The following is a 22,168-nucleotide window of genomic DNA, read 5'->3' on the forward strand; positions in this document are numbered from 1 at the left end:
CCCCATAAGGAGGAAAGGGGACCAGTGGGGTATCTGTTGCCTTCCTGATTTGAAGAGCCCTGTGCTTGGCGGTTTCTCGGAGCTGCTTGTCTTGAGTATGGTTCCCACATGCTAGTTTCTCACCCAGATAAGAGTGCCACCTGCAGGTGAAGTTTCCGAAGCCATGAGAAGGGACTGGCCAGCGATGCCTGGGCCTGAGATGAAGTGTTTGAGATTAGCGTTCGCCTAGGTCTTCCTCCCACCCAGGGCCCCGTTTGCACAGCCTCTCAGGATCATGGGTTTCTCTTCTGAGACAGTCTAGCAGTTCCACCCAGTCTGTGTTCTGAAGACCAACACGCCCGTGTGTGTGCGCACACACACATAAACACACAGTTTTCTCGAGAGCAGGGATTGAGCTATCCATGGCCTTCCCTGAGTTGCTCTGTGTAGTCCCAGGCTAACGCTCCTTTCAGCTCTACACCTGAGGGTCTTTTGGGAGTGGGCTGGCAGAAGTGGGTCAGTGCATCTGGAAGCCCAATTTAGTAACCGAGTGGAGGCAGGGGCATGCTGTCTATGGTCTTCTAGGCTAAGAAACCCATTACAAAAGGCACAAAGAACAGAAAATAGTTGGGCCTCAAAGGCACGGTTTTTCTTCGGTCTCTTCCCTTCAGTTGCTCTGGGTTAGACAGCTACAGTTCTGCTTAGAACCAAAATATTGTGACAGTACAGATCCCTGTTCATCCCTGGTCCCCATACTTTGAATTACTGGTTATTCAAAGGCTTGACAGATTAAAAGGTTTCCGTCTACAAAATGGAGACCTAGGCAGTTGGGATCACCCCATCAATAAAATGGGTTACCAATTGGGCCTGGCCATCAAAATAGTGCCTAGTGCCCCCACACACATAAAACATGAAATCAGATCTCTGGGTTCCTGTCTTACAGCCATGTGTTTGATTATCTATTTATTTATTTATTGGGTTTTTTTTTTGTTTTGTTTTTTTGTTTTTTGAGACAGGGTTCTCTGAATACCCTTGGTCCTAGTACTTGCTCTGTAGACTAGGCTGGCTTGGAAATCAGAGCTCTTCCTACCTCTGATTCTGAGTGCTGGGATTAAATGTATGTGTTCGCATCGCCCGGCTAGAACGTTTTAACATTCATCTGTGTGGATGTGTGTGTGGAGGTCAGAAAACAACTGGAAGGAGTATGTTCTCTCCACCGTGAGGTTTCTGAAGAAGGAACTCGGGTCCTCAGCCTTGACAGCAAACTGCCATCATCTGCTGAACCATTCCACTGACCTGTACCTGTGTTTTAAAAATCATTTATCTAAAGCCATCGAACTATAAAGTATACATCTTACTAAACGGAAATTATACAACAACAACAACAAAAAAAAAAAACAAGTTCCCCAGGAGACTCCACAGCACAGTCAGATGACCAGAAGGATCACTGACCAGGTCTAAGAGCCCAGGCCAGCTTGCGAAGTCACGGGTGATGGAGCCCTGGCTCCATCACATCCACATGTTTCTAATGAGCCTCAATGGTTCCGAGGGCAACAAGATGTGGCCCGAAGACAACATCTCTCTCAGCCTCTGTTTTTCTCCTAGCAACCATCTGGCCTACGTTTTTAATTGGCTGGGAAGCGCACGGCGATTCGCTGCAGACCAGGCTGTCTCTTCATTGGTCGCCTCCTTCTAGTGGCGCCCGCGGTCCCGCCCCTTTCTCCGAGCTCCTTCGGGATCGGCCAGCACCTTCGACTAAATTCTAGTCGCTATTGGCTGAAGCCTGTGTTCGTAGCCCCGCCTCCTCCCCGTTCTGCGCGCCAATTGGTGAAGCTGCCCCTTGTCCACGGAGGGAGCGCAGCGCGCGCGTGCGAGCGGCCAGCCGGCTGCATGGCGCGCTGCGAGCGGCTGCGCGGCGCGGCCCTGCGCGACGTGCTGGGCCAGGCGCAGGGAGTCCTGTTCGACTGCGACGGAGTGCTGTGGAACGGCGAACGCATCGTGCCGGGCGCCCCTGAGCTGCTGCAGCGGCTGGCGCGGGCCGGCAAGAACACGCTGTTCGTGAGCAACAACAGCCGGCGCGCGCGGCCCGAGCTGGCGCTGCGCTTCGCCCGCCTGGGCTTCGCGGGGCTGCGCGCCGAGCAGCTCTTCAGCTCCGCGCTGTGTGCCGCGCGCCTCCTGCGCCAGCGGCTGTCCGGGCCGCCCGACGCATCGGGCGCAGTGTTCGTGCTGGGAGGCGAGGGGCTGCGCGCTGAGCTGCGCGCCGCGGGGCTGCGCCTGGCGGGGGACCCCGGCGAGGACCCGCGCGTGCGCGCCGTGCTCGTAGGCTACGACGAGCAGTTTTCCTTCTCCAGGTTGACCGAGGCGTGCGCGCACCTGCGCGACCCCGACTGCCTGCTCGTGGCCACCGATCGCGACCCTTGGCACCCGCTCAGCGACGGAAGCCGGACCCCCGGTGAGCACGGGACTGGGCGCGGGGATGTGTGCTGGGACCTGACGCGCTTTTCGGAATTCCTGCAGCTGCCGCCTGTCGGATAGTGGCCGAGGACCAGTTTGACACACGAGCCACCTTAGGCTCACTGTAGCTCAGGGAATTGCAGGTGGGATACAGATTTGGAACCGGCCTCTTGGGCTTTTGTCATTGGCCCCACCCACTTTGCAGGAGGGTTTGTCGAAGCGGTCTGGAAGGATGATGCCGGTGGAGAGCTGGATCCGCGCATCCAGAATCAGGGTAGTGGGGAAACTAGGGGGTAGTGGAGCTTGACCTTAGGCCAGTGGGGAGACTGGAAGGTAGTGGAGCTTGACCTCAGTTCCAGTTCTGGCCCTGTTTGGTTAACCCTGTGAGTTACATAACCTCGGAACCTGGTTTCCAGTGGGGTTCTTTACCATGTCGGTTATCCCCAGGCTTTTGAACCCAGCCCTCTAGTTTATTAATAGCTTCCTGAAGCTCCTTAATGGTGCCTTCATTTCCTTTCCAGATTAGTTCAAAAATAAGAGTTTTGGCCCATTTCACAGTTAAAGAAATTGGTACTTAAGGGAGGTGAGCTGCCAGGGAACACACAGCATAGAGCAGGGGAACCTGACTTGGCCTTTGGGGACCCCCCATCCATCCATCCACCCATCCAAGAGCAGTCCAGGCTGTTCAGGCCTGTACCTAAACAGAAGCGCTGACCTCTGGCATGAGCCCCAAGAGATGGAGGGATCAGAGACTTACCAGATAGTGATGAATGGCTATAGACAGGTTTGGTTCCTCCAGATGAGACATGGACATATCTCTGCCACTCTCTTCTGCTAGCCTTTGGCTCACATAGTCCTTGATACCAAATTCAGGGGTTCTGCAGGGTGGTATTGCAGGAAGTGAGGGAGTCACGGGTTCGAGATGGGGCAGTGAAATGGATGCCTGTGGAGAGGATCTGGGAAGCCTTCCCGGAGGAGGCATACCGTCAGGCTGGTGTAGCCGAAAAAGGAAGTTACTGTCTGGGCCTTTCCTGGCTCTGCCTGAGACCTACCCTCACCTCATACATGAACCTTCTCCCCACAAATCTAGAGGTCACAGCTGTAGCAGCCTTTTTTCCCCCATCTTGTTACTATCGAGTCCGATTTCCCAAAAAGCTTGGGTTGAAGCTCTGGGGCAAGGGCTTCTCCAGGGTCCCTTGAAGGGTGGTCTGAGGAGCTTGGGAGAGACAGGACCTAGCCCCTGACCTCTGCAGGAACCCTCCTGGCTTCTCCTGTCTGCTTACCCATCTATTCAACCTGCCAGTTCCTCCTACTGCCTAGAGGGGGAGACAGAGCTTTACACAACAGGCTTGCAGCCGCGTTTGCGAGTGATGAGTGATGTAGCTTCCTCGCATTGATTAACAAATGCCTGGTAGCTGTGCGCAGTAGCCCAGGAGCAGGGGGGGGGGGGTAGATAAACAGTCATTAAAGGACTCGATTATGTATTGGATCTGAAATAACGTGGAGACACACACACACACACACATGCCCACCTCCCGGTCATCACAGGCCTGTGAAACTGTGCTTGTTTGTCACAGGGCGGCCACTTGAGCTGGCAGGTAGACGGGGCCACCCTGCAGGAATATGCCATGACACACAGCAGCCTTGAGTTAGGTGTTACATTCATGGGCTCCCCTACTGGGATCATGTTGACTGTTAGGCACGTAGCTGGACTGGCAGGAGGCATGGGGCCAAGAGGAACCAGCTCTGCCCACCCAGGGAGCTGGGAAATGAACAGACTGAAGAGCTGGGGGGGACAATCCTTTTGTTTACTTTTGTGTTTTTGAGGCAGGGTCTCAGCCTCCCCCCACCCCCTGCTGGGATTAAAGGTTCACTGCCACCTCCCAGGATGAGGCTCGGATTCTCTGCCTGTGTCCTGGTGGATGGAGCAACTCCTCCCTGCCGGCCCTGCCTGCTCTGCTGCTGTAGCCCAGTGATGTACCTATGAGAGTGGAAAGAGGAGGCACAGAGTGTTTGGGTCAGGCTGGGTTATAGTAAGAAATGTCCATGGAGAGGGAAGGCCTTGTCTTGTATCCCCAGATGGTGTTTGGTGGCTGGAGTGCTGCCAGCAGCCTGGGAAACATTGGTATGGAATTGCCACAGCCACCTCAAGAACGCAGCAAACTTAGTGGGCGTGGCGAGTTTTCGGAGCATGGTACTTGTGAATAATTCATTAGTGGTGGTGGTGGTGGTCATTTCGAGACAGGATCTCACTGTGTAGCCCGGGGAGGCCTCTCACTGAGCCTCCTTGGTGTGGGTCTTTATGCCGCTCTCAATGTTAGTTCCTTCTCTGTGATAAAGCACCATGACCAGGGCAGCTTACAGAAAGAAGGGTTTACTGGGAGCTTATGGTTCCAGAGGGAGAGGACTCAGTGGCGGGGAACAGAAGTGGTGGCCTCGGTGGCTGGGACAGCAAGTTGGAAGCTCGAATTGTGAACGACCAGCAGGAAGCTGAGAGCAAACCCTGGGGATGGTGGGAAGCTTTGAAACTTCAAAGCTTGTCTCTACTAGTGCACTTCCTCTGGCAGAGCGAAGTCTCTTACACTGTCCAAACCACCACCACCAACTGAGGACCATATATTCAAGTGATCAAGACTATGTGGATAAACACATTCAAACCAACACGCCAAGGAAGCTCAGCTCTCGGAAGATTTTTTTTTTTGTTTTGTTTTAGGTTTTTTTGAGACAGGGTTTCTCTGTGCAGCCCTGGCTGTCCTGGAACTCACTTTGTAGACCAGGCTGGCCTCGAACTCAGAAATCTACCTGCCTCTGCTTCCCAAGTGCTGGGATTAAAGGCGTGCGCCACCACTGCCCGGCTCTGGGCAGATTTCTTAATGTCACAGGGCCTCAGCTTTCTCATCTGTGAAATGGGCTTCTTAGTACACTTGCGTAAATGGTGCCGCTTCTCTTCGTTTAGTTGTGGGTGTTGGTGTAAAGGCAGAATGCACTGGCACGCGGTCACGCCAGTGGGCAGGAATAGGAGACGCATTGTGCCAGGAGATCGGTGCTGGCTGGGAGACAGCACCTTAACAGGCCTCTTGTTGTTAGACTCCCTGGCTTCTTCCCCAGCTCTCCTTACGTCCTGCGCTTACTGTGGCCGCCGACATCTTTGAGGGTGTAGCTTTTTGTCTGTCTGGAGTTTTCTCTGGGGGATCATTTTCCCCTGCAAGGCTGACTAGGTCAGAGGTGTGGACATTTCTGTGCCCTGCTGCATTCCAGGCAGCGGGCTGTGCCAGTTTTCCCATGCCACAAGCATGGCTTCTTGGAGCACTGACCACCACTGCTAAGTGCCCTTCCCAGCGAGTCTCACAGTGTCCCTTCCAGGACGATCCCGTCTTACCACAGTAGAGAGAGAAAGTCAGAGAGGCTGGAGGGCTTATGTACACACAGGAGGTGAGGGCCATTGCCAGCTTCATGTCAGATTGAGAAACTAAGGCAGAGAGTGTGCCCAGAGCACCAGTGATTCTGAATTCAGTTGTCTGGGACAGGCAGTGCCCAGCCTTTAGGTCTGGCCCAGCTGCCGCCCTCTTGCTGACCTAGTATTCCCCTCTCCACAGGTACTGGAAGCCTGGCTGCCGCGGTGGAGACAGCCTCGGGACGCCAGGCCCTGGTGGTGGGCAAGCCCAGCCCTTACATGTTCCAGTGCATCACAGAAGACTTCAGCGTGGACCCCGCCCGCACGCTGATGGTGGGGGACCGCCTGGAGACCGACATACTCTTTGGCCACCGCTGCGGCATGACCACCGTGCTCACGCTCACGGGCGTCTCCAGCCTCGAAGAAGCCCAGGCCTACCTGACGGCTGGCCAGCGTGACCTTGTGCCTCACTACTATGTGGAGAGCATTGCGGACTTGATGGAGGGGCTGGAGGACTGAGCCCACCTCCCCTGTTGTTCCCTGATCCCACAGATGGAGGCGACGGGCCATGAGTCACATTCGGGACCATGAGCTTTCTGGAGTGGGTGTCTGTACCCCAGTGAAGGGAGGCTGGGATCCAGGAAGGTTTGTGGGCTTTCACACCCCCCTCCTAGCCGTGGCTGGACACTCTGCTCTTCAGAAGCTGTCCCCCCACATCTTGAAGGTTCACCCTGGCCTGACCCCACCAGGTGGCCTTATTTCCTGCCCTGTCACCTCCCTTCCTTGGGCCCCGAAGCCAAATGAAGATTTTTTTTTTTCCAACCTTTTAAGTTCCTCCCACTCTCTGGGATCTCTAGTGCTCTGTCCCTAGAGATTGTTGGCCAATCAGAGATCTAGGGAACTCCAGCCCGTTCCTGGCCTGACCAGGCCTCTGGGAAGAGCTGCTGGCACTGCCGGCCTATGTCTCAGAGTGGGCCTTTAGTGGAGCAAGTAGGAGCTTAAAGAATGCCTTGCATATCCTGGAACCCCAGAGCACCAGTCAGAGGCTATGCGTCCATCAGGACAATTAACGATCCCACTGGCCTCTTAGATGCCAATTAGAACAATTTCCAAGTCCAAGAGACTTGTGAACTTTTGACAATCCTAGCCTGACTGGATCCTGGGACCAGATGCTGGTAGCACAGGGTGATGAATGCCGGTATGTATAGCACTCGGGAGGTTGAAGCAAGAGGATTGCTGAGTCTGGTGACCGGGATGGCAGAGTCAGACCTCATCTCAGACAGAGGGTCATCCTTCAAGTCACCCCACTCCACAGACTGCTCAGTGGGGCACCTCTGTGGCCCTGGGGTAGTGTGGAGAGGTTCCCACTCATACCTTAGCACCGTCCAGTGTTGATGGCTTTTTCGGCTTGGAGGGGGCCCTCCTTTTGTCCCCACCTGCAGTCAGTGTTTGCAGTGCCACCCTCACCTGCCCATTCCCAGCTATTTATTTATTTATTGTGTGCCAGTGAAGGTGGGGGTAGGGACCTTCCCACCCCCTCCACCTGTTGTAACCGGTCCTTGAACTTAATAAAATGTGAATTGAAGTGTCTCTCTTTGTGTGTGTGTGCCTAAGCCTGTCTCCCTGAAGCACCGCCTCCTATACCCATAGCCCACAAGAAAGGATGCCTCCCATCTCTGTGTCCTCAGCCTCAGCGCAGATACATTTTGCCCATTGAGCTTTTAGCATCTCTGAGGCCTTTCCCTGTAGGTTGGTTTCAGTCCCTTAAAAACCCAGGAGTGGTGGCCTTTGATTTCAGTAGTGAGGAGGTAGAGGCAGGTGGATCTCTGTGAGTTTGCAACCAGCCTGGTCTACAAAGTGAGTTCCAGGACAACCAGGGCTACACAGAGAAACCCTGTTTGAAAAAGAAGGGGGGGTGTTGCTGGAGCAGGGACACTTGAAGTCCTTTGGCCTCCACAGAGACATGCATCCACATAACCCAGGACTCTATTACTCTTAGGAAGCAGTAGCTATGTGGTGCCCTGGTCAGGTGTGTAGTAGCTCAATGGTAGATGAGCTGCCGCCTGTGCTTCAAGTCCCAGCAGCGAACTGAAAGAAGAAATGGGATGTGACTCAGACCAGAACTGACAGCTAATCTTTCCTTTGAACTGTAGATAGACATTTGCCCAGAATGCTGCAGCCCTCTGGAGAGGGTAGGATGGAGGACTCGGATGAGCGTCCTAACCTCACTCCGTCTCGCCATCCCCCTCCTTAAGTTTTAGATAACGTGCCATTATGCACTCCTTAAAAAATCTCTCAGGCTGCGGTTTCTTCAAAGGGTGATTCATCCCCGACTCCCTCTCCCGCACCTCTATCGAGGCAATTTATCAGAATAGGCGCAATCCATTTACTTCTCTGCCACGTAGGATACATTTCACACACATCACAGGACACAGCATTCCGCAGGGCGGTGACCTACAGCAGTCTTCATCCTTCAATGCGAAGTGCAGGGCCCTGTCTCAACAAAGCCACGAGAGAGGCCCAGTTAAGAGCACAGCCTGCTCTTGCCCTCAGATTGGCAGCTCAAAACCACCTGTAGCAGCCGAGCATGGTGGCACACGCTGGAGGCAGAGGCAGGTGGACTTTCTGAGTTCCAGTACAGCTAGAGCTACACAAAGAAACTGTCTCAAAAACAAACAAAAACCAGTCATCTATGAAGCTAAATGAAGTCCCAAGCAGAGAGTGATGTAAAACCCAGGGAAGTCCAGCATGGACACCTTTATAATCGTGTGTACATACTGTTTAGAGAATGAAAGACACTGGCCCTCCAGATTCAATTGGCTAACTCGTCCCTAGGAATACCTGGAAATTCAGAGGAAGAAAAGCCCAGGGCTGGAGAGGTGGCTCAGTGGTTAAGAGCACTGACTGCTCTTCCAGAGGTCCTGAGTTCAAATCCCAGCAACCACAGGGTGGCTCACAGCCATCTGTAATGGGATCCAATGCCCCCTTCTGGTGTGTCTGAAGAGAGCAACGATGTACTTAATCATATAATATACATAAAATAAATAAATAAATCTGAAAGAAGAAAGAAAGAAAGAGAAAAGGAAGGAAAAGCCCAGTCTTCAAAGTCATTCAAAAGTAACAGAAGGCTTGAGGCTAATCCAGTTAATATTTCCTTTGAGCTTCAACACAGTAGACATTCATTTCAGCATTGCATTAAATTTGCTTTTTTTTTTTTTTTTTTTTTTTTTTTTTGGTTTTTCGAGACAGGGTTTCTCTGTGTAGCCCTGGCTGTCCTGGAGCTCACTTTGTAGACCAGGCTGGCCTCGAACTCAGAAATCCGCCTGCCTCTGCCTCCCGAGTGCTGGGATTAAAGGCGTGCGCCACCACGCCCGGCTTAAATTTGCTTTTTAAAAAAGAAACGACCAAAGTTTATAAGCATTTGCTTGCATGTATATATTTGCATGATGTGCATGCCTGATGCCCATGGAAGTGAGAAAAACAGTACTGGACCTCCCTGGAACTGGAGTTACAGGAGGTTGTGAGCCACCCCGAGTGGGTGCTGGGGAGGAGACAGGCCTTCCTTTAGCATGTCTGTGCTGATGTTTTAACTAAAGAAGGAAAGCCAGCCCTGAGAGTGGGGGGTGGCATCCCACAGGCTGGGGACCCAGGCTGGAACAGTGAAGACAGAATATGGGCTGGGGCTGGCATTCATCTTCGTCTCTGCTTGCTTGCTGGTGCCAAGCACAGTGTGACCACCTCTCCCACATTTCTGCCACCATGTCTTCCTCACCGCGACGGACTGTTTCCCTTCGAACCGTGAGCCGAAATACTCCCTTCCTTCCTGTGGTTACTTACCAAGCAGTCACAGCAATTGGAAGCAATTGGAATCAGTAGAGAAAATTGCTGTCAGAAGAGGGGCCGCTGTTGTGAGGAGCCTGTGCGTGAAGTTCATAGGCCTCCTGAGCTGGTTTCTAGGAGTAACAATGGGAGAGCCCAGAGCTGCTGGCTAGAGAGGCTCGGATACTATAAGCAGAGCATCATGGGCCATTCCGCTGAGAGTTTGGGAGGCCAAGATGCAGAGAAGGGTGAGCGGTGAGTACCGTGCTTATGAGGTTTTCAGAGGACTCTGTGGACTCCATCAGGACCTTGTGTCATACTCTAGCCAAGGACCTAGCTGCATTCTGCCAGATATCCAGAAAAGCTGATTGAGGCTGAATTCAAAAGCAATGGACTGAGCTGTTTAGAATTTTCAAGACAGCACAACAGCCAAGCCGGGGAGGTCAAAGCTGCCCTTCTACACTTCATAAAAGGCTCTCCTCAGCCCCAGCTCCCTGAGAGAGCACAGCCAAGTACCCTCCCTCTCTGGTTTCCACATCCTTAAAGTGCATCAGAAGATATGGGGGAGCAGGCCATGGCATCTCTGGGGTCCCTCCCTGCTCTGACTTCAAGAACTCTGTGTTGGAGCCAGCTTGGTGGGTGCTGTGCATGGTACCCATGAGCTCCGTGGCTCCCTCCCAGGGCTGGCCGCAAGCAGTACAGACTGTCAGGGAGGGGTAGGAGTTGGAGGGTCAGGAAGGACCTTGCTGGCTGGGACCTGTATGGAAAAGCTAAGGCCAGATCCAAGGGCTGGGCTTCTGAACAGAATTCCAGAGGACTCCAATGGCTACTGTGGGAGCCTGAGGGAGAATCATCAGGGGCCCCACCTTTGGCCTTAGGAAACAAGGAAGGAAAAAGGCATACCTCAATACCTGCAATCCTCAACTCACCCTGAAATGATCGGCATACTGCTACCTTCTAGAATGTGGACATTATTCAGAATAACCAACGCCCAGGACTACACCCTGCCCCCCCCAAATCCATGCTCGTCTCTGTTCCCCATCCTGCCTCTGTTTGGGATCTGACCACAGCGGCTATTCACCAGGTGGGCAGAGACTGATATGCTCAAATGAGATAGGCTTTGAAAGCAAGGCGCCGGGCACTGGGCCTGACAGATAAGTGGGTGCCACCACCAGGAGGCCCTGAGCACTTTGTGGGTGTGGGGCAAGGAAGGGACCTTATTTCTGACAACCCTGCCTTAAAAACCATAGTGCCGGTTACAGGGGCTATTGGCATCTGGCAAATCCATACCACAGCTCGGGTGGGAGAGGACCAGAAGAGGGTCTGCCAAACACCAGGGAAGGTAACCTTGGAAGAGGCGACAAGGAGACTGTAAATCTTGAGCTCAGCTAGGTATGGTGAACTCATACCTGTTATCCCAGGCAGGACTGCTTCGAACTCCAAACCAGCCCGGGCTACAGAGCAGGACTGTCTCAAGGCAAAGGTCACCTATGAAGAGCCACAGACCTGAGTCCCACCTTACGTGACCCTCAGGAAGGAAAGAGGGACTTCACACGTACAGTTGCAAATGGAGAAAATGAATAAACAGGTAAACAGGGTTGGAAGCATAAACCAGAATCTCCAGGCCATGGTCAGGAGACTAGTCCTTATACCATGCTCTTCCATGGCCGGCCTGCTCAGACAGCACCTACAGAGAAGTGCACACACACACACTTCCTGGTGTAGGTCTTCTATTCCAGTCATGACCTGGCAGGAACAGCTCCCAGAGCCCTGAGCTCCCAGCCCGTGGATTTGCCTGGCAATTGACTGCCTCATCTCTGGTCTTCTACCTGGAACTCTGCCTGATGTCTTTGTCCTGTTCCTGATGTGGGAGAGGGGCACACACAGTTGGAATAGTAGAGGAACTAACCGGCCAGGGCCCCAACAGTCCCGCCCTGTAACTGAAGTCTGGGGAGGCCTCAGAGGAAAGATTGAAGCTGCTGCGGTTGGGTTCTCTGGTGGTGACTTGAGGGCGGGGCTGGAGATGATGGGGCAGGCCAACCTCACTCCAGATGTGATAGCATCTCCCCTGTGCCCTGCGGGTTTCCCTCTCCTCACATCCTGGGTGGGCTTTCCACATCTGGAGGGAGGAGCTAGAGATGAGCCTGGGAGGAAGAGGCTGGGTAGGGCAAGAGGATTGCTGGCCTGGCCTCCAGATGTGACTCAATGACCCCTTATCGTCACAACTCTTCCAAGATGGTAGCTTCGGAAGGGGAACGGCTACACGGACCCCCTGTTGCCCCGACACCTGATTCCCAGCGTGAGCCAAATACCCCTCTAACTAACCAGAGGTTTTAGGGCAGGAGAGGGGGCTCTGGCAGCCAACCAATGGAGCTGGGCCTCTACACCAATTAAAGAGATAACTAGTTGGTAGAATGCTCACTTAGCACGAGTGAAGGTCTGGTTTAATCCCCAACAAGTCAGTTGTCACAGGCCTGAAATCCCAGAACTTGAGAGGCAGGAGCAGGGGGGTCAGAGGTTTAAGGTCAGCCTTAGCCCAGCAAGCTTGAGGCCGGGCTGTACTGCGTAAGACTCCTGCCTAAAAAGAGGCTAAGGGGACATCAGGTTAACAAACACAAAAGGATTTATTCAATGTGGCCACACTGGGAAAGGGAACAGATCAAGAGTCTCAGTAACCCCAAGTTTGTTTTGGGGTACTAATGTGAGTTGGCTTTTGGAGAGGCCGTTGTTGCTGTTTTAGCTGCTAATTTTTGTTTGGTTATTTGGTTGGTTTGGTTTGGTTTGGTTTGGTTTGGTTTGGTTTGGTTTGGTTTTTAAGACAGGGTTTCTCTCTGTACTCCTGACTATCCAGGAACTTCAATCTGTAAGCCAGACTGTCTTTGAACTCACAGAGAGCTGCCTCTGTCTACATCCTGAATGCTGGGGTCAGAGGTGTGTACCACCACTGCCTGGATAGCTGCTAATTTGTTTTTTTGTTTTTGTGTTTTTGTTTTTGTTTTCCGAGACAGGGTTTCTCTGTGTAGCCCTGGCTGTCCCGGAACTCACTCTGTAGACCAGGCTGGCCTCGAACTCAGAAATCCACCTGCCTCTGCCTCCCAAGTGCTGGGATTAAAGGCATGCACCGCCACTGCCCGTTTTTTGTTTTTTGTTGTTGTTTTGTTTTTTGTTTTGTTTTTTGTTTTTGTTTTTTTTTTGTTTTTTGTTTTTTAGCCAGGGTCTCATGTAGCAGATGAGAATTCCTAATCCTCCTGCCTCATTTTCCCAAGTGCTGGTGTTACAGGCATGAGCCACCATGTAGTTTAAGTTTAAATATTGAAAGAATCAGCACAGATAACAAGAGGTATGCATACCTGGGCTGACTGACTGGCTCTGTACGATGGCTTAAAGAAGTCATATTGCTTAAGGGGATGTGTAAGTTCTAGGGAGAGGGTCACTCCTTCTCCCGGGTGTGCAGTTACCTCAGGAACACTCCGGTGGGGGAGGGGTTGTCCTGCAAGGCTTGGCTCGGCATTTTTGAGACAGTGACTAGTCTTCGTGCCTTTGGCTTAGAAGGGTGATGGTCAGGTCAGGAAGGCGGAGGGAAGCGAGAGCCTGAGCCAAAGGAAGGAGACAGAGATACAAAGACAAAGGCAGAGAGGGCAGACTCACCCTTTCAGTAACCTTCCAGGGCACGGGAGGAATCCAGGCTTTTTGGCAAGAGCAGCTTTGAAGTGCCTGTATTATCACACACCCTCCGCTCTGCTCAGTGAACCTCCCTAAGTCTCTCATGTCACCCCATGACCCTCTGTAGCTCCCCAAGACCCTCAGGTAAAAGACACTGAAACCCTTTACCTGGCCCACAAGACCCTTCATGATCTTTAACGCCCAGCTTTCTCCTACATGGTAAGCAGCTCGTTCCCCAGGCACGGGCTTCTCATCTCCAAGCCTTTGCCCAGTTGGAATGCTGGGTCCTTTCAAATCCCTGCTTCATATGTCAGTCTCTACCCCACCATGGTGAGTGTTTGCCCTGCTCAGTGCCAGTGCGGTGTTATTTCTTAATTCAACGCATAGTCACATTCTATCCAAACCGTGAATTCTGAGAGCAGGGCCTGGGAGGGGCTCATCTTCATGCCCTCTGAGGCCAGCACGGAGCTAGACACACAGTAGGGGCTCAGGAAAATAACTGCTAAATGAATGGGAAGGGATGGCCAAGTCTCTTCTCTAAAAGTGGGAATGAGACCAAGGGGGCACATCTGGCACACCCTGGACTGCCCCGAGGCTTGCCTCTCAGGCCCCGGGGATGTCACAGCCAAGGCACTCAGAACTCTCTGCAGGCCCTGCAGTGGGGTGAAGTCCAAGGTATGAGCCAAGGACACCAGCCTCAGGCCTGGCGCCCAGCCCAGGCTTTCTTTAGCCCTAGTGAGCTGCACTGAGCCGTAGCCACAGTCCTCTGCTTCCGGGGAAAGCCCTGGTGGGGCCTGTGCTTTGTGGTCCTCCTCAGTCCTCCCGCAGAAGCCCACAGTGGGAGTCACAGCGAGAGCCACACCCTGGCCTGCCAGGCGGCAGCCTCTTCAGAGAGCCTTGCTCTAATTCTCTGCAGGCATCTATACACACATCCCCCTCCCCCACCAGCTGCGCTGGGACCTAGGGGCTTTCTCCCTGCTGGCCCCAGGCCCTATCCCGCCAACTCTTAGGTTTAACTCATCCTTAAACTATTTTCCATTGGCTCCCCCAATCTCTGCCACAGCACAAATCTTTTTTTAGTGGAAAGAGGGATGGAGAAGAATAAGAGGCGGCGCCAGGACCCTGAGGGAGGGGCTAGGAGGGGGGGTCTCCTCTCTGACTGGTCACCTCTGCTCCAAAATTGACTTTATAATCCATAGACTCCACTTCTGGTGGCCCCCATCCTTGTCCTGACATGCAATTGGCTGAACTCCCGGGGAGGGGCGGGACTCACCGGGTCTGATCCAGTTAAAAAGGTCGGAGCGGGCCTGGGGCCCGTCTCTCGGGTGGAGTCTTCTGACTGCTGGTGGAGCAGGTCTCAGGAATCTCTTCGCTTCAGCTTCAATCATGGCCTGTGTGAGTGCGGGACCCTCTGTTCCAAGGTCTAGGGGACTGAGCAGAAGCAGATGGGCACAGGAGAGTAGACAATTGGGGACTTGCTTCTGGTCCCAGCTGTGCTGCCTTGGACAGGTGTTTTCTCTGGTCCTCAGTGGCTACATCTGTAAAATGGGGGTGGCTGTCACTGTTCCCCCCTGAAACCTTAAGCGTCTCTGGCTTAAGAATGTTCTGGACTTCTCGTAGTTCTGGCCGCATACCTGCCTTGCAAAGTCCAGTATTCTGCTGCTTTGCCGTTTTCTGAGAAGTGGGAGTGGGAAGGGTGTGGCCACCCGGGGAAAAGGGAGGCAGGGGGACATTTTGGCCAAGGCCATTCCCTGTTCACTCTTCCTCTCCACTCTAGAGTCTCCTGACCCCTCCCCCGCTGCAGCTGTCCCCAGTCACAGGGCCAGGGCTCAGTTGGTCACCCTCTGCTCCAGAAAACTAAAAAAAAAAAAAAAAAAACCCTCCCGGGCCTAAGATAGGCTCCAGGCTGGTCAGTGGAGGCGGGTCAGGGCTGGGCGGAGGAAACTGCATGCATTTGCACAGACAGGCAAGCCCTCAGGTATAGGGTTCAAATGTCAAAGAAACCCCTTGCCCAAATGAACTCCTGTCAACTCACCCAGGTAGGTGCACAGCAGTGCCCTGATATGTACTGGGCTCTCTAGCGTGCTAAGTCCACATTGCCACTCTCGGGCTGCCCAGTCCCACCGCCCCTCAGCCTCTCCGCTCCCTCCCGATGGTGTGCATCTAAGCAGAGAGCCTTGAAGCCGATTGGGGAGGCAAAGGCTGTTTTCTCTATCTCAGAGAAGCAAGGCCTTAGGCTAGTGGTCGCCTAATCCTTCCATCAGCAAAATGAGGATTTAGGAAGTCACACTCCATCTCCCCTCCACTCTAAGTCCAGGTCTCCAAGCTGATGTCTTTTAGGGCTTGTTCTGTAGGACAGTCACAAGTTTGACACCCTGCTGGGAATGAAGTCGTTCCCCATCAACTTACACCCTATCCTGACCAGCCCATCCCACCTCGGGCTTCCCCTAGGGCTGGTCAGGGTACTCCAGGGTGGGAATGACCCCATCCCTACACCCCAGCCCAATGCAGGTAGGTCTAACTCCAACCTAAACACAGCTCGGTGCTCTTGTCTACACAGGGTCTGGTCGCCAGCAACCTGAATCTCAAACCTGGGGAATGTCTCAAAGTTCGGGGAGAGGTGGCCTCGGACGCCAAGAGGTGAGACTGGAGAAAAGAATGGAGCGGGCAGGGGGCCAGGTTCGCAGATTTAGGTTGCGATGGGCGTGGCCGGCCGGAACCGCTCATTCCCCAGCCCGCAGCTGGTTAACGGGCAGCTGCAGATGCTGCGTTTTCTGGGTGAGTCACTTCCTCGCTGGGTCTAGTCGACGTCGCCGTGGTCTCCCCCTCCCTCCCGCCTCCTTTCTCCCGGCTGAAGTTTCTTAAACTAAAGCAGCTGCTGCTTCAACGACTCCGGCTTGCCCCTCCCCTTCCGCGGGGGGGGGGGCGGGGGTGGCGCGAGGGAGCGGGGGAGAGGCGTTGAGGGAGTGGTCACCCACGTGCCTGCTGCCTGAGGGTGCCCTGCAGGGGCTCAATCTTTTTTCCAGAGCTTCCTCCTCATTCATACCGCCCCACCGCCCCCCCCCCCCCGCCCCCAGCAGCCATGTGAGTTTGGACCAGTCACCCAAGCTCACGAGGCCTCGACTTTTTTTTTTCTTTTCTTTTCTTCTCCGAAGACAGGGTCTCCTTATATAGCCCTGGCTAGCATGGAATCTGTGTTGACCAGGCTGGCCTCCACGAAGACCCACATGTCTCGTCTCCCCAGAGCTGGGATAGAAAGTGTGTACTTCCATATTCCACACCCCTAAGAGCCTGGGGTTCCTAATAAAGCCAGAGGGAAAGTGGTGGAGGGGAGAGAGCCAGGGCCAGTTCCATCAAGCAGGCAGCTGCTGCTGTCTGTTGTCTGTTGTTAGTAAGTTCCTGAGCCCTTTCGCCTCTTCCTACCATACCTCCACGGTGAACACCGCTACCAGGCTCCGTGCAACAAACTCCGTATTCTTTTTGTTAGTTTGTTTGTTTTTTTGGTTTTTCAAGACAGGGTTTCTCTGTATAGTCCTGGCTGTCCTGGAACTCACTTTGTAGACCAGGCTGGCCTCGAACTCAGAAATCCACCTGCCTCTGCCTCCCAAGTGCTGGGATTAAAGGCGTGCACCACCACAGCCAGCCAAACTCCATTTTTTTTTTTTTTTTTTTTTGGTTTTTCAAGACAGGGTTTCTCTGTATAGCCCTGGCTGTCCTGGAACTCACTTTGTAGACCAGGCTGGCCTCGAACTCAGAAATCCGCCTGCCTTTGCCTCCCGAGTGCTGGGATTAAAGGCTCAAACTCCGTATTCTTATTTACGCTTCTTCTCCACAGTGAGGGAAAATCTATGGTGTGCCCTGCGCTGTACTCGGCACCAGGGACTCAGATACACAAGACAGATAGGACACCATCTGGAGAATCTCCCCTCTTGACCAAAGGGGTTGACAACTATCAATGTCTGGGAGAGAGCTCCCCTAGTGCGCACACACACACCACCACCACCACCACCACCACCACCACTGTACAGTCAGAGAGAATCTGCAGGGTCTAGCTCAGTTCACATGGTGAGACCAGAAGTAGAATCGAAGTTCCTGGCCTTCCTGTTGCTTGAGTTTCAACATGGCATGTCCATAGCCAGCTGCTGATGTTGCATTTTCTCAGTGAGCTGGGGTCTAGCACCATCCAACATGGCTGAAAGCCCACCTGTCCCCCCCCCCCCTAGCTTTGTGCTGAACCTGGGAAAAGACAGCAACAACCTGTGCCTACACTTCAATCCTCGCTTCAATGCCCATGGAGACGCCAACACCATTGTGTGTAACACCAAGGAAGATGGGACCTGGGGAACCGAACACCGGGAACCTGCCTTCCCCTTCCAGCCCGGGAGCATCACAGAGGTGGGTGGCGCTGGGCAGGGCCCTGGGTGTGCTGGGCAATATGGTCAGAGCCAGAGGCTGACCATTCCCTGCTGTGTGATTACCCTTGAATGGCATCACTCTCTCAACATAATAGACCTCACCTATACAGAACCTGTCCCCGGGGCTCTGAGCTGGTCCAAGGCCCAGCTCACTGCCCTTCTCCATCCACCAGGTGTGCATCACCTTTGACCAGGCTGACCTGACCATCAAGCTGCCAGACGGACATGAATTCAAGTTCCCCAACCGCCTCAACATGGAGGCCATCAACTACATGGCGGCGGATGGAGACTTCAAGATTAAGTGCGTGGCCTTTGAGTGAAGCCAGCCAGCCTGTAGCCCTCAATAAAGGCAGCTGCCTCTGCTCCCCATAATCCAGCCCTTTCATGGGAGAGTGTTTGTGTGTGTCTATGTGAGGGGCCCCGCCCAACCTGGTCCATCTTCACTTCCATTCATGCCTCCATGTGTTCTTGGTCTCAGTGACCTCTCTTGTGCTTTCCAGGCCAAAGAGAGCCCAGCACAGAGAGGGCTTAAGTGACCACAGAGGGTGAGCCAGTGTCCCACTGTGACAGGGACAGAGCAGTGGGAGGTGGATGGATGAACAGCCGGACCGCATTTGTCTTAATAAAAGCCAGAAACCACTGAGCATGATGACACATACTTGAAATTAAGGAGGCTAGACCAGGCACATCGGCATGTGTTCCAGAGCAGTCTGGATAGCCTGGGCGACATAGTGGAGACAGCTTGGGCTAGCTTTATAGTCCTATACCACTAACTTCTTAGGAGACTGAAGCAAGAGGACCACTTAGGACTAGCTCGGCAATATAGTATGACCTCATATAGGTAAGGACTAAAAACTGTTGTATAGCCTTGTGCTTGTTAGCTGGTCTCTCTGAGCCTTAGTTTATCGTTTTATGCATGAGGGATAATATTCAGTTCTCATGAGGGTTGTTGTGGAGTTAAATGAGATTTTGGTGGAGGACTCCAAGTTCTGCTGTGGGTACGTCATGACCAATGCCATTTGGGTAGCTTCTGGTCTTCCTTACACTACTAACTTTTTATGCCTGCAAATGCAAAATGCGTAGGGAGGAAACAGTCTCTGAGGGACAAAATGATCCCTTAGCAGTTGAGCCCAGAGGAAGCAGGCTTACCCTCCTGGAATCAGTGGGCAGCTAGAGGACTAGGCTAGAAGGCGCTAACTCTGTGGCACTCAACAGGTCCCCTCCCTAACAATGGGAATCTGGCATGAGGTCACACTCCTGTAATGTGATTGGGGATTCTGAGTGGGCCCTTTCAGAGACATAAGATGAGGAGTGGGGTGGGAAGGCTGATGGGAGGGCCCAGACGCAGGTCTTCCAGAGGGCAGGTGGCTCACTGGGCTGGCAGAGATGGACGTGCCTGCCTACCACTGCGTGCTTATTCCTGGCTTCCAGGAGGAGGTGTCTTCCAGATCTCAGCTCAGGATCTGCTGCCTTGGGATGGGATGCTGTTCTCAGCTGAAGCCTGTCCCACCCAGCGCAAGCAACTCATGGGCCACCATTGTTCATCTGTACCAGTGTCCCCACTTTACATAAAACAGCTGCAGGAACTGAGCCAAGGTTCTGGAAGGCTTCAGCTATAAGCCTCACTAGGCTCTCCCTCCAACTCTCAAATCTGGGGCATAATATCTTGAGGCTGGGAGGCAGGTGCCTGCAAGATCTCATTTTCTAGGATAGACTGGCACCCTCCTGGTAGGGTCTCTTGCACCCCCGGCCCCCAGCCTCAGTTTTCCCATCCATAGCAGGGTGAAGACTTCATGTTGGTGAGTCCAGGAAGCAGGGGTACCCGTAGGAGAAGGCCAAAGAGAATGGAATACACAAGCCTTGGCCTCCCATGGAAACACACCCCATCACTGCACTTTTCTGAGTCACCCAAGGGTGGCTATGGAGGAGACGCCCTCTGCTGGCCTCAAAGGAAATGTCCCTCAGACTGTCTTCCTGTGTTACCCTACGGGAGCTAAGCACTTGATCTTGAACAAGAAAGGGATGACCTCACAGAGAGGTTGTAAGGCTCACCACAGGGTGGGGCTGGGAGATGCTCAGTGGTAGGAGCATTGACTGCCCTTCCAGAGGACCAGAGTTCAATTCCCAGCACCCACATGGCAGCTTACAGCCATCTTCAATTGTCTCTAACTCCAGTTTCAGATGATGAAACGCTTTCTTCGGACCTGAGGCAAAACACCTATATACATAAAATGAATTACAAATAATAATAGTTAAAAAAAAAAAGCCGGGCAGTGGTGGCATGCGCCTTTAATCCCAGCACTTTGGAGGCAGAGGCAGATGGATTTCTGAGTTCGAGGGTAGCCTGGTCTACAGAGTGAGTTCCAGGACAGCCAGAGCTATACAGAGAAACCCTGTCTCGAAAACCAAAACAACAACAAAAAAACCCAAACAAACAAAAAAGAATTGTACTGGTTGCCAGCTTGATCGTGCACTGTTTTAATCCCTCACTCAGCTGGCAGGGCTCTGTGAGTTCAAGGCCAGTCTGGTCTACATAGTGAGTTCCAGGACACCCAGGGATATGTAGGGAGACTCTGTTGCAAAACAAAACAAACAAACAAAAACAAAACAAAACAAACAAACAAACAAAACCCCGGGAAACTGGAGAGATGGCTCAGCGGTTTAGAGCACTGACTGCTCTTCCAGAGGTCCTGAGTTCAATCCCCAGCAACCACATGGTGGCTCACAACCATCTGTAATGGGATCCAATGCCCTCTTCTGGTGTGTCTGAAGACAGCTACAGTGTGCTCATATACATTAAATAAATAAATAAATAAATCTTAAAAGAAAAGGAAAAGAAAAAAATGGTCCTGGGGTGGGGGTGGGAGATGCACAGGCCACAGCTTTGGCTAAGAAGGCATCCAGTGACCCACAAAGAGGAAGGAGTCTGGGAAGGGGCTGAAGACCAAAGGCGGGCTCTGACTTACTAAGTCAGACCACAGAACTTCTGTTTAGTCCACAGAGAGGAGGGGATAGCATAGCAGCGGGTGACAGCCCAGTAGCAGAAGGGAAGGCAGCTCTCAGCTCTCTAGGCTTCTTCAGGGGGCACAGTGTGGCCAGGACAGTGCCTCTACCCAGAAGGGAGATGACAAAGGATGTAGGAGGGCTTGGTTCTAGGGGAACAGAAGTGACCACTCGGAGACGCATGTGTCTAGTAACCCTTTTCTTAAGATAGGGTCTCTAGCCCAGGCTGGACTCCAATTTTCTGCGTATCAGGATGATTTCAAACTCCTGACCCTCCTGTCTCTACTTGCTAGGATAACAGGCTGTGTCACCATGCCCAGTTTGGGGACCCACACTTTTTTTTTTAATGTGTTCATTTATTATATGTGAGTACACTGTTGCTATCTTCAGACATACCAGAAAAGGGCACTAATCTCATTACAGATGGTTGTGAGCCACCATGTGGTTGCTTGGATTTGAACTCAGGATCTCCAGAAGAGTAGTCAGTGCTCTTAACCACTGAGCCATCTCTCCAGCCCCGACCCACACTTTAAAGATAACTTCTTCTCAGCATCCAGCATAGAATCTCCGAGTGGGGGACCCGTGTGGGAGGAATCAGACATTCATGGAGTGCCACACCTACGTGGAAGTGAGGCTCATTATCACAGCCTGCTTCCCACCTCTCTGAGCAGACATATTAGCTTCTGAGGGAGTGGCCAGGAAGCTGGGAAGGGAGACCAAACACCAAAGCTCAGACAATCTAGCTCACATTTGATCACTGGCACAATCCCTGCTCTCCCCCCACCCCGTTTGGCTTTGGTTTTTTGAGACAGGATTTCTCTGTGTAGCCCTGGCTGTCGTGGAACTTACTCTGTAGACCAGGCTGGCCTCGAACTCAGAGATTTCCCTCTGCACCAACTGAGTCTGGGAGAATATTGTGTTATGCACTTCTGACCCGACACACTTGTCCCACCACAGTCACGGCTCTCAGTTTGCTGCACGCAGGAGCAATATTCAGGGTCACCAGAGAATGTTCTAGAAATGGACATTCTGGGGCCCTGCCAAGTGTGTTGAACCCTGAACCCTCAATTTGGATTTCAGCAAGCCTTTAAGTGCATGCCAGAGTTCCAGGGCCACCTCTTTACAGCCTTACAAAGTCACTACAATGATCTCTATTTTATAAATAGGAAAGTGAGACACAAAGAAAAAGGCAATTTGGGGGCTGGAGAGATGACTCCAATGGTTAACAGTGCCTACTTGTCTTATAGAGGACCAAGGTTTGATTCTCAGTACCCACATGACTCACACACCATCTGTAACTCTAAGATTTATTTATTTATTATATGTAAGTCACTGTAGCTGTCTTCAGACACACCAGAAGAGGGAGTCAGATCTCATTAGGGATGGTTGTAAGCCACCATGTGGTTGCTGGGATTTGAACTCAGGACCTTCGGAAGCAGTC

At 52.7% G+C, this 22,168-nt stretch overlaps 2 protein-coding genes and 1 long non-coding RNA gene across 11 annotated transcripts; 2 read left to right on the forward strand and 1 right to left on the reverse strand.

Moving 5' to 3' along the window:
* The first annotated feature begins 59 nt into the window (after positions 1-59).
* Pdxp (pyridoxal (pyridoxine, vitamin B6) phosphatase) lies at positions 60-7,417 on the forward strand. 2 transcript variants are annotated; one of them, XR_003951417.1, is made up of 2 exons: positions 60-2,576; positions 6,030-7,417. XR_003951417.1 is itself a non-coding variant. In NM_020271.3 (2 exons), exons 1-2 carry the CDS (start codon positions 1,870-1,872, stop codon positions 6,344-6,346), a joined length of 879 nt encoding a protein of 292 aa, NP_064667.2. In that variant the 5' UTR covers positions 1,819-1,869; the 3' UTR covers positions 6,347-7,417. The 2 variants fall into 2 exon arrangements, 1 of the variants encoding a protein (NP_064667.2); NM_020271.3 differs by having other exon boundaries at positions 1,819-2,431.
* Gm30368 lies at positions 104-15,895 on the reverse strand. 8 transcript variants are annotated; one of them, XR_003951546.1, is made up of 6 exons: positions 14,944-15,871; positions 14,583-14,847; positions 13,105-13,237; positions 8,218-8,320; positions 3,191-7,915; positions 104-194 (listed from the first exon to the last, which is right to left on the reverse strand). It is a non-coding gene; the product is annotated as a predicted gene, 30368 (long non-coding RNA). The 8 variants fall into 8 exon arrangements; XR_003951545.1 differs by lacking the exon at positions 104-194 and having other exon boundaries at positions 2,575-7,915; XR_384240.4 differs by lacking the exon at positions 104-194 and having other exon boundaries at positions 7,486-7,915; positions 13,105-14,847.
* On the forward strand, positions 14,625-18,365 carry Lgals1 (lectin, galactose binding, soluble 1). Its single transcript, NM_008495.2, has 4 exons — positions 14,625-14,704; positions 15,870-15,949; positions 17,533-17,704; positions 17,898-18,365. Exons 1-4 carry the CDS (start codon positions 14,696-14,698, stop codon positions 18,042-18,044), a joined length of 408 nt encoding a protein of 135 aa, NP_032521.1. The 5' UTR covers positions 14,625-14,695; the 3' UTR covers positions 18,045-18,365.
* The last annotated feature ends 3,803 nt before the right edge of the window (positions 18,366-22,168 follow it).

The sequence above is a fragment of the Mus musculus genome, chromosome 15, assembly GCF_000001635.26.
Source record: "Mus musculus strain C57BL/6J chromosome 15, GRCm38.p6 C57BL/6J".
Lineage (NCBI taxonomy): Eukaryota > Metazoa > Chordata > Mammalia > Rodentia > Muridae > Mus > Mus musculus.

What these genes read in the sequence shown, in the direction of transcription:
- Pdxp (NM_020271.3), top strand. Translation starts at nt 1,870, where the DNA reads ATGGCGCGCTGCGAGCGGCTGCGCGGCGCGGCCCTGCGCGACGTGCTG. An exon ending in CGACGGAAGCCGGACCCCCG is followed by an intron (nt 2,432 to 6,029) that starts GTGAGCACGGGA and finishes CCCTCTCCACAG; the next exon opens with GTACTGGAAGCCTGGCTGCC.
- Lgals1 (NM_008495.2), top strand. An exon ending in GTGGCCTCGGACGCCAAGAG is followed by an intron (nt 15,950 to 17,532) that starts GTGAGACTGGAG and finishes CCCCCCCCCTAG; the next exon opens with CTTTGTGCTGAACCTGGGAA. An exon ending in AGCCCGGGAGCATCACAGAG is followed by an intron (nt 17,705 to 17,897) that starts GTGGGTGGCGCT and finishes TCCATCCACCAG; the next exon opens with GTGTGCATCACCTTTGACCA.